The following is a 15,079-nucleotide window of genomic DNA, read 5'->3' as shown; positions in this document are numbered from 1 at the left end:
ACAGAGGCAAGGCAAGTTTATTTATATAGCACATTTCATACACAGTGGTAATTCAAAGTGCTTTACATAAAAGAAAGTGAAATAGACATTAAAAATCAATAAAAACATGGAAATAAAAATAATAAAAACAAGGAATTTTCAAATGATATAGAAATTGATTTAAAATAAATTTAAAGAAAATGATTATACTTCAAATTCATTGCAGTCAGTTCGGACATATAGCACAGTGCTAATTCAACAAATGCACAGCTAAACAGATGAGTTTTGAGTCTTGATTTAAATGTGGCTAATGTTTTAGCACATCTGATCTCTTCTGGAAGCTGGTTCCAACTGTGGGCAGCATAATAGCTAAAAGCGGACTCCCCTTGTTTTGTGTGAACCCTTGGTATTTCTAACTGACTCGATCCTAATGATCTGAGTGGTCTGTTCGGTTTACAGTATATTCAGTGAGCATATCAGCAATATATTTAGGTCCTGGGCCATTGAGTGACTTATAAACAAGTAAAAGTACTTTAAAATCAATCCTAAATGTAACTGGAAGCCAGTGTAAGGACCTGAGGACTGGTGTGATATGCTCAGATTTTCTGGTCAGAATCCTGGCAGCAGTGTTCTGGATGAGCTGCAGTTGTCTAATGGTCTTCTTGGGAAGGTCGGTGAGGAGACCATTACAATAATCCACCCTGCTGGTGATAAAGGCATGAACAAGTTTCTCCAAGTCTTGACTGGAAACAAAACATCTAATTCTTGCAATGTTTTTGAGATTATAGTATGCTGATTTAGTTACTGCTTTAACATGACTACTAAAACTAAGGTCTGTCTCCAGAATCACCCCAAGATTTTTGACTCATCTTTGTTTCCAAATGCAATGACTTCAGTTTTCTCCTTGTTTAACTGAAGAAAGTTCTGGCACATCCAACTGTTAATTTCATCAATGCATTGGCAGAGGGAGTCAATGGGGCTGTAGTCATTTGGAGATAAGGCTAGGTAAATCTGGGTATCATCAGCATAGCTGTGATAGGCAATTTGGTTCTTCCTCATTATCTGACTTAGTGGGAGCATATACAGGCTAAACAAGAGCGGTGCAAGAATTGAGCCTTGTGGGACTCCACATGTCATGGCCGTCCACTTAGACTTATGCTCTCCTATACTCACATAATAACCTCTCCCTTCTAAGTATGACCTGAACCATTTGATTGCCATCCCAGAAAGCCCGACCCAGTTTTCCAGTCTCTCTAGAAGTATGTTATGATCGACAGTGTCAAACGCAGCACTAAGATCTAGTAGTACCAGCACTGATATTTTGCCAGAATCAGAATTGAAGTGAATATCATTTATTATCTTAATGAGTGCTGTCTCTGTGCTGTGATGTGCTCGGAAACCAGATTGAAAATTGTCCAGATATCCATTTGAGTTTAAGTAGTTGTTCAGCTGATTAAAAACTACCTTTTCAATAATCTTACCTATGAAAGGAAGATTTGATATGGGTCTATAGTTGCTCAACATGGTGTTATCAAGATTGCGCTTTTTCAGAAAGGGCTTAACAACTGCAGTTTTAAGGGAGTTTGGAAAAGTCCCAGAAAGAAGTGAAGTGTTCACCACTTCTAAGAGATCAGCTTCCAAACAGTTAAGCACATTTTTGAAAAAGGATGTGGGAAGTGTGTCAAGATAGCAGGTTGAAGATTTAAGGTGCTGTACTATTTCTTCCAAAATTTTGTTATCAATTTTTTTAAAAGCACACAGTCACTTATTTTTGAAATTGCGGTTGAATCTGTGTGACCTCTGCATAACGTGAGGATGTGCCAATCTCCTTTCTGATATTATTGATCTTCTCAGAAAAGAAGGAAGCAAACTAATTGCATTTGCTGTCGGAGAGCATTTCACTGGGAATCTGACTTGGGAGGTTTGTCAGTCTCTCAACAGTCGCAAAAAGAGTGCGAGTGTTGTTTAAGTTACTGTTTATAAGGTTTGAAAAGAAAGTCTGTCTAGCTGTGGCTAGTTCCACATTGAAAGCATGAAGGCTGTCTTTATAGATGCTATTGTGAATTTCGAGTTTCGTCTTCCGCCACATCCGCTCAGCTTTTCTGCATTGTCTTTTCATGCTCTGAACTGCTGTTGACTCCAAATTGATTTTTGTCTGCCAGTCTTCTTGCTGACCTCTAATGACAAACATCGTTAGATTACTGTATCTTGAGTATTTCAGAAACTTCAGAACAATAAGCGAGTCTATCATGAATGAGATTTTGTTGCTGAAGTATCTGTTCTCCAGTAATGGGCAGCATGACTTCAGTTAAACTTCTAATGTGATTTCTAAAATCATAAAAATATTTTTAACAAAACTTTGCCTATGTCTGTCAAGAAGGAAAGTATTTGGATAATGAAAACATTCTAAACACCTCCCACTCTGTTTATTCATGTATAATGGGTGGGTGTACAAACGTCTGGTCCTCTCTCAGTAAGTATCACAGTTTAATTCACTCTCACACATACGAGCACTGACATGGCAGCTGACCAGAGAAAAGAACCAGGCGTTGTGGTAAATATGCCTAACATGTTGGATTTTGTTTGTTAGTATTGCAACTAACAGTTTGTTAATTTTGCATCCTTGCTTAGTGATTTTCTTTTTGCAATTTGACCTTACTTACACTAAACCCTATGAACTGTGTCATTTTTTATTCTGTCTTTGGCTGTTGGTTTAGATTAAAGACAGCTGGGCAGGTTACAGTTTAGAGCTGTTTAGTTATCCTGAGCATTACCGGGGTGATCTGGAGTGTGTGTACATCCCTCATGGAGTCATTATGAACAGGTAGGTGAAAACCATAAACAATATTGCTAAATGGCATTAAATATTTGTGCTTTCTTTTAAACTGAAAAAAAGCTATATAAAGTTTATATTCTGAACTATTCATTGGAATCGTTGTTTAGTCTTGTGCTTTCACAATCACATTCCAAAGACATTTGGGTTGATTTACAACTCACCCTATTATTCATGTGACCCTTAAATCTAATTTATGAAATCACATGACCTCCTCACACACACATACACAGTTTGTGTCCTAATGTGATTTGTAGGATTGAGTGTCTGGCCAGAGACATCCTTGAAGACATCGGACATCATGATCTAATGGTTCTGTGTGTTCTGAAGGGAGGATACAAATTCTGTTCTGACCTGGTGGAGTCGGTTAAAGCTCAGAGCCGCAGCGCCAACAGAAGACTGACCACCAGAGTAGAGTTCATCCGCTTCAAGAGCTATCTGGTGAGGAAACACAGAAATCAGAAGCTTAATAGCCAAAACTATTTCAGTTTCATTGCAAAGAGTCATGTTTCTTATTGTATATCTACAACACATCAGTACTAAAAGTGTTCAGATAAAAACACACCCCTTAAATGAACTTGTTTTAATCCCAGAAATGACCAAACTAGAAAATAATAATAATAATACACTGCAAACTAACATTTTGTAAATGCTCAGAGTTAAAGTGGTCATCGTTGTCTGTGATCAGCAGATGGCACTCTATAGCTGTGTGGATGTTATTCAGAAAAGTATGTGCATGTGCTAAGAGCATATTTCTATGCTACTGTATTATTTCTGGTGTATGCGTATATTGTGCAAAGTATGGACATTGCCCAAATAAAAATGCCCAAAATACCTGGATGATATAGGCTACATTACTACATTTGCCAAAATCTGCGGTAGGCCTATAGAGCTTGGATGAATTCTTGATTCATTCGTTCATTCCTTACAGTGTGTGAGGAATAAGTCAGTATATCAACATCAGACAAGGTAGCACTGTCTTTTTGATTCATTATTTGATCAAACTGCCAAAATATTTCACACATAATTGGATTAACAAAATAAATATAAAAATGATGCTGTGAGAAATTTTCAGAGAATGAAGGATTGCTCTGTACCCCATATAATAGAACAAAAAAAAAAAAAAAATATATATATATATATATATTACGTTTCAGATACAGTAGCCTATTGTCTAATTGTCATGCAATTTAATATGATGTAGCCCACTAAAATAACTAAAACTGAAACTAAAGTACAAATGAATAAAAACATTTAAAAACAATGAAAACTAATAAAAATGACTAAAATACACAACAAAATTAGTAAAACTTTAACAGTAAAATCAGAATGAAAAAAGCACTGCACGCAAATATAAAAGGCAAAAACAGAAAATAATTAACAATATTAATAAATGCTTTAATCTGGGACCTTATAAATAGATCCCTTTGATGAATTGGTTCAAAATGACTGACTCACCCTTGAGTCAGATTCATTTTGTAGTACGTACCGTATTATAGTTAAATGCTACTGTTTTATCAACATGTTTCTGTTAGCTTATTAATATGAAATGTTTTTTTTTTCGCACTGATTTCACTCACCTCACACTTTCTGCTCCCAATGTTCTCACATTTACAAACCCTTTTATATCAATTATTTAAGAACTGATTCTTTTAAATACGTCATCAGCTAACTGACTGATTAGCCAGCCGATGGCGCTGTTTGCACAATTTAGTCCAAAGACATGCCCTTTTGTGTGTGTGTGTGTGTGTGTGTCTTTAAATCCAAATAACAGCACCCAAGTTATCAAACTTGTCTTTTAGTACATATCATCAACTTATAAAGTCGTGACGTATTGTCAAGTATGGTGACCCATACTCGAAATGGTGCTCTGCGTTTAACCCATCCAAGTGCACACACACACAGCAGTGAGTAGTGAACACACACACACACACACACACACACACACCGTGAACACACACCCGGAGCAGTGGGCAGCCATTTATGCTGCGGCGCCTGGGGAGCAGTTAGGGGTTCGGTGCCTTGCTCAAGGGCACCTCAGTCGTGGTATTGAGGGTGGAGAGAGCGCTGGACATTCACTCCCCCCACCTACAATCCCTGCCGGCCGGGGACTCGAACCCGCAACCTTTCGATTACGAGTCCGGCTCTCTAACCATTAGGCCACGACTTGATAGATGCGTAGATGCGTAGATTGTAGACTTGTAGATGCGTCTACAACTGAAATACACAAAAAAGAGAATCCACTCTGAGGATACAGTAAAGGTCAAATTGTTCTGTCATGGATGGGTGGGTCTTCAAAGTTGGGTGTTTTACTCATGGGCCCCTGAGGAGCCTCAAGATCATCAGCCAGTGGCTCCACTTCCTGTCTGAACACAACTGACCCAGAACGTTAATCTCAAGCACAGAAGAGCCACTTCACCCCTTCACAGAAGATCAACTTGACCCTGAGCAGAGGACACAACCCAATTGTCTCATCAGACAAAAGCAGCTTCTGTCAGGCGTACAGTAGTCGATTGTGTCCACGGTGCTCATGTCTGTAGAGACTGTAAGATCATATGTGCTGCCTGACAGGGCCACAGCAGGGGCCTTTTAACGTCCATCTTTGTGTTTTCCTCACTGTTTGTTTTACAGAATGACCAGTCCACTGAAGATATGCACATTATTGGACCAGATGACCTCTCCATGCTGAAAGAGAAGGTAATACATTTTTTTTTTTTTGGAATAAAAAAAGCCTCGGCAGACTTAAATAATGAGTGATGGTGATTGTGAAATTGTGATCAGGTGTGGGCGAGATAGTGAACAGGTGTGCGTGTCGTCAGTGCAATGGATTGTGGGAAATGGAGTCCAGTGTGTTGTGAGTGAAGTCAATGTGGTGAACGGGTGACCTCTAGTGGTGGTTGACCGGGAGAGCATGGACGTTGCTTCGTTGATTGGTGACGATTGTGAACTTGCGATTGGATCTGCAGGAGTTTGGGAGGAACTTTGATACAGCGGCTGGACCTCATTAACACTACTGTACAGACTCTGGCTCCAAATGAATCACTATTAAACAGACTCTGGCTCCAAATGAATCACTACTGCACATACTTGGGCTCCAAATGAACAACTACTGAACAGATTCTGGGTCCAAATTAACCACTACTGCATAGACTCTGGCTCCAAATGAACAACTACTGAACAGACTCTGGGTCCAAATGAATCACTGCAGTGCAGACTTGGGCTCCAGTGAATCACTACTGCACATACTCTGGCTCCAAATGAATCACTACTGTACAAACTCTGGCTCCAAATGAACCACTACTGCATAGACTCTGGCTTCAAATGAATCACTACTGCACATTTTTGGGCCCCAAATGAACCACTACTGCATAGACCATGGCTCCAAATGAATCACTACTGCACATTTTTGGGCCCCAAATGAACCACTACTGCATAGACCATGGCTCCAAATGAATCACTACTGCACCTTTTTGGGCTCCAAATGAACCACTATAGTGCAGACTCGGGCTCCACATGAACCACTGCTGAACAGACTCTGGCTCCAAATGAACCACTACAGCGCAGACTCTGGCTCCAAATGAACAACTATAGTGCAGACTCTGGCTCCAAATGAACCACTACTGCACAGACACTGGCTCCAAATCAATCACTACTGCACATACTCGGGCTCCAGACTTGGGGTCCAAATGAACCACTTCTGCAGAGAATGCAATGCAGAATGCTCTGTAAATGCAAAGAAATTAAATTTAGTTTTAATAGTACACTCGCTCTTAGTACAAAGCGTGAAGCCAGCCTTAATCTGGTCCAACAAGTCATGTGTATAAAATTCCAGAACAAACACACACACACACACACACACACACATGTTGGTTTATGGGGACTCTCCATAGGCGTAATGGTTTTTATACTGAACAAACTGTGTGTGCTATTGCCCTACACCAACCCTACACCTAAACTTAGCCCTCACAGGAGACTTTGTGCATTTTTAGATTTTCAAAAAAACACAATTTAGTATGTTTTTTAAGCCTTTTGAATTACGGGGACATAGGCAGTGTCCTCATAAACCACCTTCATATTGTAATACCTCTGTCATACCCATGTCATTATACAAATTTGTGTCCTCATAAACCACATAAACATGCACACACACACACACACACACACAACACAACACCTAGAAAATTCAAACTAGTTGTGTAATACTTTCCCCTGTAGCATTTTGCGTGTGATTTTCATGATTACACTGTATCAGGGGGTCTGATGAATTGATTGTGTATCTGTATGGATCTTGGATCAGGGGTTGTTCTAACAGCAGACTGTTAAATGGGTTAGTGTGTTTACTGAAAAAGTGCATACAGCTTCTAAGGATGATTTTTTCAACAACAATCATTGTGTCCCTTCAGAAGAGTTCTGAGACCTTGTAAAGCTGATACATTTCTGAACTACCAGGACTAGAAAAGTATCAAAGTTTCCATAACAACATTAAGCACCACAGCTGTTTTGAACATTGATAATAATAAGTGTTTCATTAGCAGTAAATCAGCATATTAGAATGATTTCTGATGGATCATGTGACACTGAAGATTCTGGAGTAATGATCACAGGAATAAATTTATTATATTTACAATATACATAAATGTTAAATTGTAATGATATTTCACAATAATACTACAAAGAGATAATAATCTGAAGTGGACAATATTTGCCAGGGGAAGTCGTGGCCTAATGGTTAGAGAGTCGAACTCGTAATCCAAAGGTAGCGGGTTCGAGTCTCGGGCCAGGAGTGATTGTAGGTGGGGGGAGTGAATGTCCAGCGCTCTCTCCACCCTCAATACCACGACTGAGGTGCCCTTGAGCAAGGCACCGAACCCCCAACTGTGTGTGTGTGTGTGTGTGTGTGCGCGCGCACGTTGGATGAGTTAAATGCAGAGCACGAATTACGAGTATGGGTTTCTGTTCCAGATTAGTTACAGTATATCCTGTGCAGAACACGTATTGTAGCACAATCATGTCATTATGGACTGTCAAAACTGTTGAAATAATAAAAAAAAAAATTATAAATTGCTTAATTATTACAAATCTGCCTATGTGTATGATATGGAGCCATATTGATTATTTCTATAAGCAGCAATCAATAGTCTGTGTATCATCATGACAGCAGTGTGATGTATTATCTAATCTAATGTGTGTGATTGATGCTTGGTTCCTTAGAGACCTTAGTGTCACATTTCTACAGCTTGTCCAAAATGTATTTATACCAGATACAGTAGGTGTACAAGAAAATACATGACCTATGAAGTTCTTATGAAATGAAAAAGGGGTTAAAATATGTATTATGACCCAAAACAAGTCTAAATTAAACTGTTAATGTGGCATTATATTAATAATTGTATGTAACTCAAGTCTATGTCATTTTTTTCTGATGATGATATCCGGATTCGTTTTCGGATGTTATTTAAAATGTTTTGCATTCTTTAAATTCTGACACATTCTCTCTCTCTTCTCTCCACATGCCATACAGAATGTCTTGATTGTGGAGGTAAGATTGTGTGTATGTGTATGTGTGTGTGTGTGTTTATTGCATGTTTAAAAAGTATGCAGATACGTTCATTAAATGTTATTACAACACGGATGAATTGTAATTATATTTAAGGTGGAAAAAAAAACAGAAAACAATCATAAAAATGCACATGATAAGCCAGCTGAAATAAAAGCACAAGAGGGAAGCAAACAGAGGTTGTTATGAATAATTCCTACTGCACATGTGCAGGGTAGTCTGGGTTGTGTCTGAAAAACAATAGAGTAGAAAGGTATTTTCCTTTCAGATCTGATTTCATATCAGACATTTTCCAGTTTGAAATCACCCGTGTAGATCACGCTATCACATGAGCTGTTGCATTAAATGCAAACAGTGCTGTTGATCTTTTTTCCGTAACCTGGGTCTGTTTTGTTAATTGTTATAAAGTCTCACTATGAGTTGTGTGCCAATTTCCATTCTTCTTTTATTTACTGTGTGGTTCATTTGTAAGTTAAACACTCATTTTCTCTTACTCTGAAAAATTAGCTTTGTTATAAAAAGCATCATATTATAGCTGCACTGTAGACATGAAGCTGTCAGAATGCATGCATTGTTAGCTTCAAAACGTCAAACTCTTTTGAGGTAAATTTTGGGTTTTTCTTCTGTGCTTCATGTGAAGAATGATATTTTTATGGCTTGCAAAATTACTCTTTATGTGGAGTACAAGTAGTCACTTATGAGCAAACCCACATGGAATCTGCACCTGCAGAACTCCACAGGAAGACAGAATTCAAATAGCCAGCTTATTAGAACAGAGCTTTTGTCTCATGTATCACCATATATCCATTCCAGTGTAATCGTATATGTATTCATTTCCTAACAGGCAATAGTGGACACAGGAAAGACCATGAGAGCCCTTCTACAGCATGTGGAGACTTTCCAGCCCAAAATAGTTAAAGTTGCAGGGTGAGATCAGAGGGGGAATTACTTTAAAACACTGCAAGAGGATGCATAGCCTGAGAACGACTCTAGAGAGGCAGATTGTGACATTTTCATCATTCTGAATGAGATCTAATGGAGGTTAAGGGGGTTTCGTTAGCTATATTAATGTGTTCCTGTGTCTCCTCACTCAGGCTGCTGGTGAAGAGGGTTCCTCACGGGGCGGCGGAGCTCCCAGACTGTGAGTGATCAAGGGTGCTCAAACACTACTTCTGGCCTGCAGAAATGGGCTGTAATGAATCACAATATCACAAAGGGGATAGAGAGATTATGTGAACATGACTGCGATAAGTGTGATCTGGTTATTTATGTTTTTCTGCAGATGTTGGATTTGTCATTCCTAACCGTTTTGTGGTGGGTTACGCTCTGGACTACAACGAGTACTTCAGAGACCTCAATGTAAGTTCATGTCTATGTTTTTTGTTAACTCTATGACATTTTAGAAACAAAATGACGAGATACTTTGATTTTGAAACCCTACAAAAATGTACCAAAGAGTTCAGTTGTTGTTTTTTGGACATGGTATCATGGTAGTACCCAATTGTTTGATCCAGAAAGGTATTATCTGAAAAGAAGATTTATAGACAGCAGTATTTTATTTAAATCAAGAAGATAATCCAAGATGAAAAAAGCAACCAAAACAGCTTTATCAAAACTAAGACAATTACTAGTGATGAGCGCGTTCGAAACACTGCTTCACGAAGCTTCGAAACATTTGCAAATCTTTTGTTTCAAATCAGTGTTTTGGAGCACGTATCACACAGGCCAGGTCACGTGATTTTACCAAACGAAGCTTTGTTACGTCACACTTTTTTGAAACATTTCGAAACTCAGATGGTTCACCACTAGGGGGTGTTGATCTCAATGTGAACCCATGAACCACTTCTGATTGCTCAGTTAATCATGAAAATGTTTTACTATAAAAATAAATAATTCAGGGCCAGATGTTGTGGGTTAAACAAAAGATAACTGCCCTTTAACACAGATGGCTATATAGTTTAAAAAATGTATACATATCACCTACATATCACATCATATTTAAAAATTATGATAGAATTAAAACCACCTCCTGACTGATAACACTACTCTTGTCTGCTGGTTTTTATAGATAGCTCTAATGAAAACACTTAAATAATTAATTTAGTTCGTTGTGTGTTAAGGATTTGATTATACTTAAATAAAACACATGACACAAGCACTAATATTTAATATTTAAGTGTTTATTATTTATTTTTAAAAATGGTATTTCTAAAAAAAAACATTTCCATTTGTTTTGTAAGTTTGGTCTAAGTTCTTGATGCTTTTACAACGTTTTCACCAGCGGGTGTTGCCAGCATGTGCTGTTTCAAGTGCTTCGAAACATCTAATCATTGTTCGAAGCAATTGGTTCAACTGATTCAATGCTTCGAAAAGCTTTGATCCTCCCATCACTAACAATAATCAGAAAACTGAGGAGAACCGCAAGGCTAGATATTTACAGAGGAGCTAAACAAGACACAGGTGAACATAATCAGAAACATGAAAACTAAATAGCAACTATGGAAACAAACTCAAACACAGGAGAGAACAGAAACAATGGAACATAAATATATTTCAAAATAAAAGTCTCAAGACCCATTTTTACCAAGGACAATAGCTTTAACAACAACTATTAAAGTAAAATAACAACTATAAAGTTTTAATTATTGTTCCAATTCTATGAGGATAGGGAAGTCCACATCACAGCTATAATGATATCAACACAGGAATGGTATCATTTGAATAATTTTCAAAATGATTTTTTTCCAGCTGATAAACGATAAAACATTGACAGCAATCAGAATCTACACGACTTTAAAACGTGTTAGAACTTAAAGCAGCAGGAGACAAAACGGCAGTGCACGCTTATTTGAGCATATTAGAATGATTATACAATATTGTGCATGGGTGTGGACGCTAACATAATTATTGTTATGTTTATCATTATAATTATTCTTGGTTTGTACAGACCTTTAAACCGGTATAACATGATACTTATTTCTGGAGCCACAGGAAAATGCAACATACTCCCTTAGCAATTGGTAACTATTTAGCTGTTTTGCAAATTGATGGCTAATTTGTATGAATTAGTATAATTTATTTCATACTTTTTTGCATCACCAGCTTACCCTATAGGTTAAGGCATGGAACTTGATGCTTACTTTTTTTTTTCTTTTTTCTGTAAAAATGCAGCGGTGATAGATGTGCAAATAGTGATAGTCTCAATTTACACTATTTAAAAATTGCATTTTATTTGCAATAATATTGTATAAATGCTATTTATACTACTTAGTGCAACTGGCAGATATTTGCACCTCAATATTGTAGTACATTATAAAACAGTATTCAATAACAATGTATTGAATGTAAATAATTCTTTTAAATAAAATTATTAAATTTTTATTGTCTCTTCACCCCTAGCCCTAACCAATAAACACCCGTGAGGCACTTTTTCTTCCTTCATTTTATTGAAAATAAATGACTTTCCAGTCTGACGTGACGTGAAAAGGGAGAAGAAGGAGTATAGCAAAAGGCAGATTTGAACTCAGGTTGATCGTGTCAAAAAGTCACTGCTACGTGATTTACCACCTACCACTGGAACTGTTCTTCAGCAGGCCTCTTTTGTGATGTTGTTCAGCCCAACCACGTGTTGGTGGGCAGAGTTAGTGTAAATAGCCTCTGCCAGCAAGGTAAATAGTGTAAATAGACACTCCTTTGTACAATTTCATTTCAATACGATCAGATCATATGAATTTGTACAATATCGTAAAATTGGTTCAAATTATGTAGTTATGGCATTTACCAACAGGGCTAAACTTTTAACCCCTTGGAATAGCCCAACTTAACAACATTTACTTAATTTGTTTCAAATACATCAAAACACAGCACAACCAAAAACCTGAAATTATAGCCAGTAAAAAAAGGAACAAGTTTAAAGCTGCATAAAAAGGCCTACCGACCTCAAAGCTTATCATACAACATTATATAAGACATGAACCTCATAGTCATCTAAACCTGCTTGAATGTCATCACTGAGTGTTGAGCGGGACTTGGTGAACATCCAAATGAAAAATATGGCATGCAGCACAGCATTCATCTTTCCTAGAAAACTCTAATCAGCCTCACACATCATGTGTGCAAGCCCCTCCTGCAGCTGTAAATGTGATAGAAAACATTCTGTCACACTGCAGACAAGCAGAAGCAAACATTTTGCTGCGTTATTTCTACAGTTTCATTTTCTGCTTTATTTATTGCTTGACTCACGTATTTCTTCCCCTTCACAGCACATCTGCGTCATCAGCAAGACGGGGAAACAGAAATATAAAGTGTGACAAAACTCCTCTTTCAAAAGCAAATGGACAGTTATATTACCATAATGGATGAAAAACTCGTTTTGACTCAAGATTACTGTGTTCTCAAATCAGAGATCTGATATCTGTAACTGACATGCTGAGTTATGTTTGATTATATAATATATTTTGCATGAATAGGGTAAAGTCACATCACAATACTAACATGATATGATGCGGAAAACAGACTTACTGTGTGCCATGCTGTTCATTTTTGTCCTTTTTAGAAGATATTTGTTTGACAGACCATGCCACTGAAGACATTTCATATTTTTAAAGCATACAAAAGGCTGGTTTGGTGAGGACAACTCTTTTTTTTTTTTTCTCTTCATTGTTTTTAAAAATGTCTGATATTGCAAGAGTTCCTTGTAAATAAAATGTCAGTGATTTCGTCAGTGCCTTTTGTTACAGACATCATGGTGTAGCAGATATATTTAATCTGTTGAGGAGACATACAGATTATTAGTAAAGTATAAACAAGGTTTATATCCTTCTGTCCATTCCATGTATACTGAAGTCTAAAACATGTTAATATAAAAAAACAGGACATTACATACAGTTGAAGTCAAAAGTTTACATTCCCCTTGCAGAATCTGCTAAATGTTAATTATTTGACCAGAATTAGAGGGATCATACAAAATACATTTTATTTTTTATTTAGTACTGACCTGAATAAGATATTTAACAGAAAATACGTTTACATATAGTACACAAGAGAAAATAAAAGGTTCAAACACTCACTGATGCTCTAGCAGAAAAAAACACGCAGGGGGTCTTAAACTTTTGACCTCAACTGTATAACACTGATAATCCACAACATTAAAACCACTGACAGGTGAAGTGAATTGCACTGATTATAACGTTACAATCATATCTTTCAAAGGGTTTTTATTGGCAGAAAGTTGTCAGCAACAGTCAGTTCTTGAATTTTATGTGAAGCTGGAAAAAATGAAAAGCCCGAAAAGATCTTTTGCAAGTGAAAAGATCTGAGTGACTTTGACAAGGCACCAAATAGTGATGGCTGAATGACTGTGTCAGAGCGTCTCCAAAACATCATGGGCTGTTCCCAGTATGCAGTACTTACTGTTACTTATCAAAAGTAGTGCAATCACTGAACCGGTGTCAGGGTCATGGGCCCCCGAGGCTCACTTATGCATGTGGGGAGCAAAGGCAACCTTGTCTGGTCCGGTTACACAGAAGAGCTACTGTAGCTTAAATTGCTGAATAGTATTGCCGGCTATGTTAGAAAGATGTTAGAACACACAGTGCATCACAGTTTGCCATGTATTTGGCTGCATAGCTGGAGGCCGGTCACTGGTGAAAGTACCTACAATGGGCAAGTGAATGACAGAACTAGGACATGAAGCAGTGGAAGAACGTTGCCTGGTCTGATACATCATGCTTTCTTTTAGATCAGGTGGATCGTCGAGTGTATGTGTATTGTTTACCTGGGTAAGAGATGGCAGCAGGAGTTTGTAATGGTTTTACTGGTTGTAATGGGAATTGTGTTGGTTTTAATGGAAACTGTAATGGTGCCTGTTCATCTCTACTGGTAATTGGCTTGTTAAAACCACTAAATCCTAATGGAATATGTTCCAAAACACACTACAAGAAGCCATTATTTAATGGTTTTAATGGTTAAAAGCTGATGGTTTGTAATGTTTGTAATGGCATTTTTAGTGGAAACCATTAGAATTTCTGTGCTGGTTTCTATTGTTTTTTTAGCAGGGGCTTGGTTCCTGGCATTCATGTGGATGTTACTTTGACACGTACCACCCATCTAAAGATTGTTGCAGACCATGTTCTCAAACCATTCAGTCTCCTTTAGCAGGATAATGCACCATGCCAATTGCAATTTTTTTTTTAAATGTTCAGGAATGGTTTGAGAACATGACAGAGTATTGCCTTGGCTTCCAAATTCTTCAGATTTCAATCTGATGGAGCATCTATGAGCTGTGCTGGACCAACATCTGATCCATGGAGGCCCCACCTCACAACTTACAGAATTTAAAGGATCTGCTGCTAATGGTGCTAGGAACAGGACAAGTTCAGAGCACGAAAGGAACTAACACAATATGAGTGGTTGTAGCTGGTTAGTGGATAAAATTGATAAAACTTGATCTTTGCAAAAAAAATAAATAAATACAGGAGTGTTACAGGTAATGTTAATGAAGAATATTAATAAAGAAAACAATGCCTTTATATGTATTATAAATAATGCATGCCTTCAGCTTTTTTGTTGTGTTCCAGAAGGGTGTATTTGCACACTACAAAGTGGCGCTAAATAAAGAACATCTGAAAAGCCCTGAATAAAGATGATTTTTTTGAAATTTATATTGAAACTTTGGATTCAATAGAATTTTCCCAGTGTTTTGCCTGGGG

At 37.5% G+C, this 15,079-nt stretch overlaps 1 protein-coding gene across 1 annotated transcript; it reads left to right on the top strand.

Moving 5' to 3' along the window:
* The first annotated feature begins 2,458 nt into the window (after positions 1-2,458).
* On the top strand, positions 2,459-13,093 carry LOC306864644 (phosphoribosyltransferase domain-containing protein 1-like). The gene is made up of 9 exons (XM_079408780.1): positions 2,459-2,533; positions 2,697-2,803; positions 3,070-3,253; positions 5,444-5,509; positions 8,334-8,351; positions 9,214-9,296; positions 9,464-9,510; positions 9,652-9,728; positions 12,632-13,093. The coding sequence occupies exons 1-9, from the start codon at positions 2,498-2,500 to the stop codon at positions 12,677-12,679; spliced, it is 666 nt and encodes a 221-aa protein (XP_079264906.1). The 5' UTR covers positions 2,459-2,497; the 3' UTR covers positions 12,680-13,093.
* Positions 13,094-15,079: the final 1,986 nt, after the last annotated feature.

Source organism: Barbus barbus, assembly GCF_936440315.1.
Source record: "Barbus barbus genome assembly, chromosome: 46".
In the NCBI taxonomy this organism is placed as follows: Eukaryota; Metazoa; Chordata; class Actinopteri; order Cypriniformes; family Cyprinidae; genus Barbus; species Barbus barbus.
Note: the sequence above shows the minus strand (reverse complement) of the source record. Positions and strands in the feature narration are given on the sequence as shown.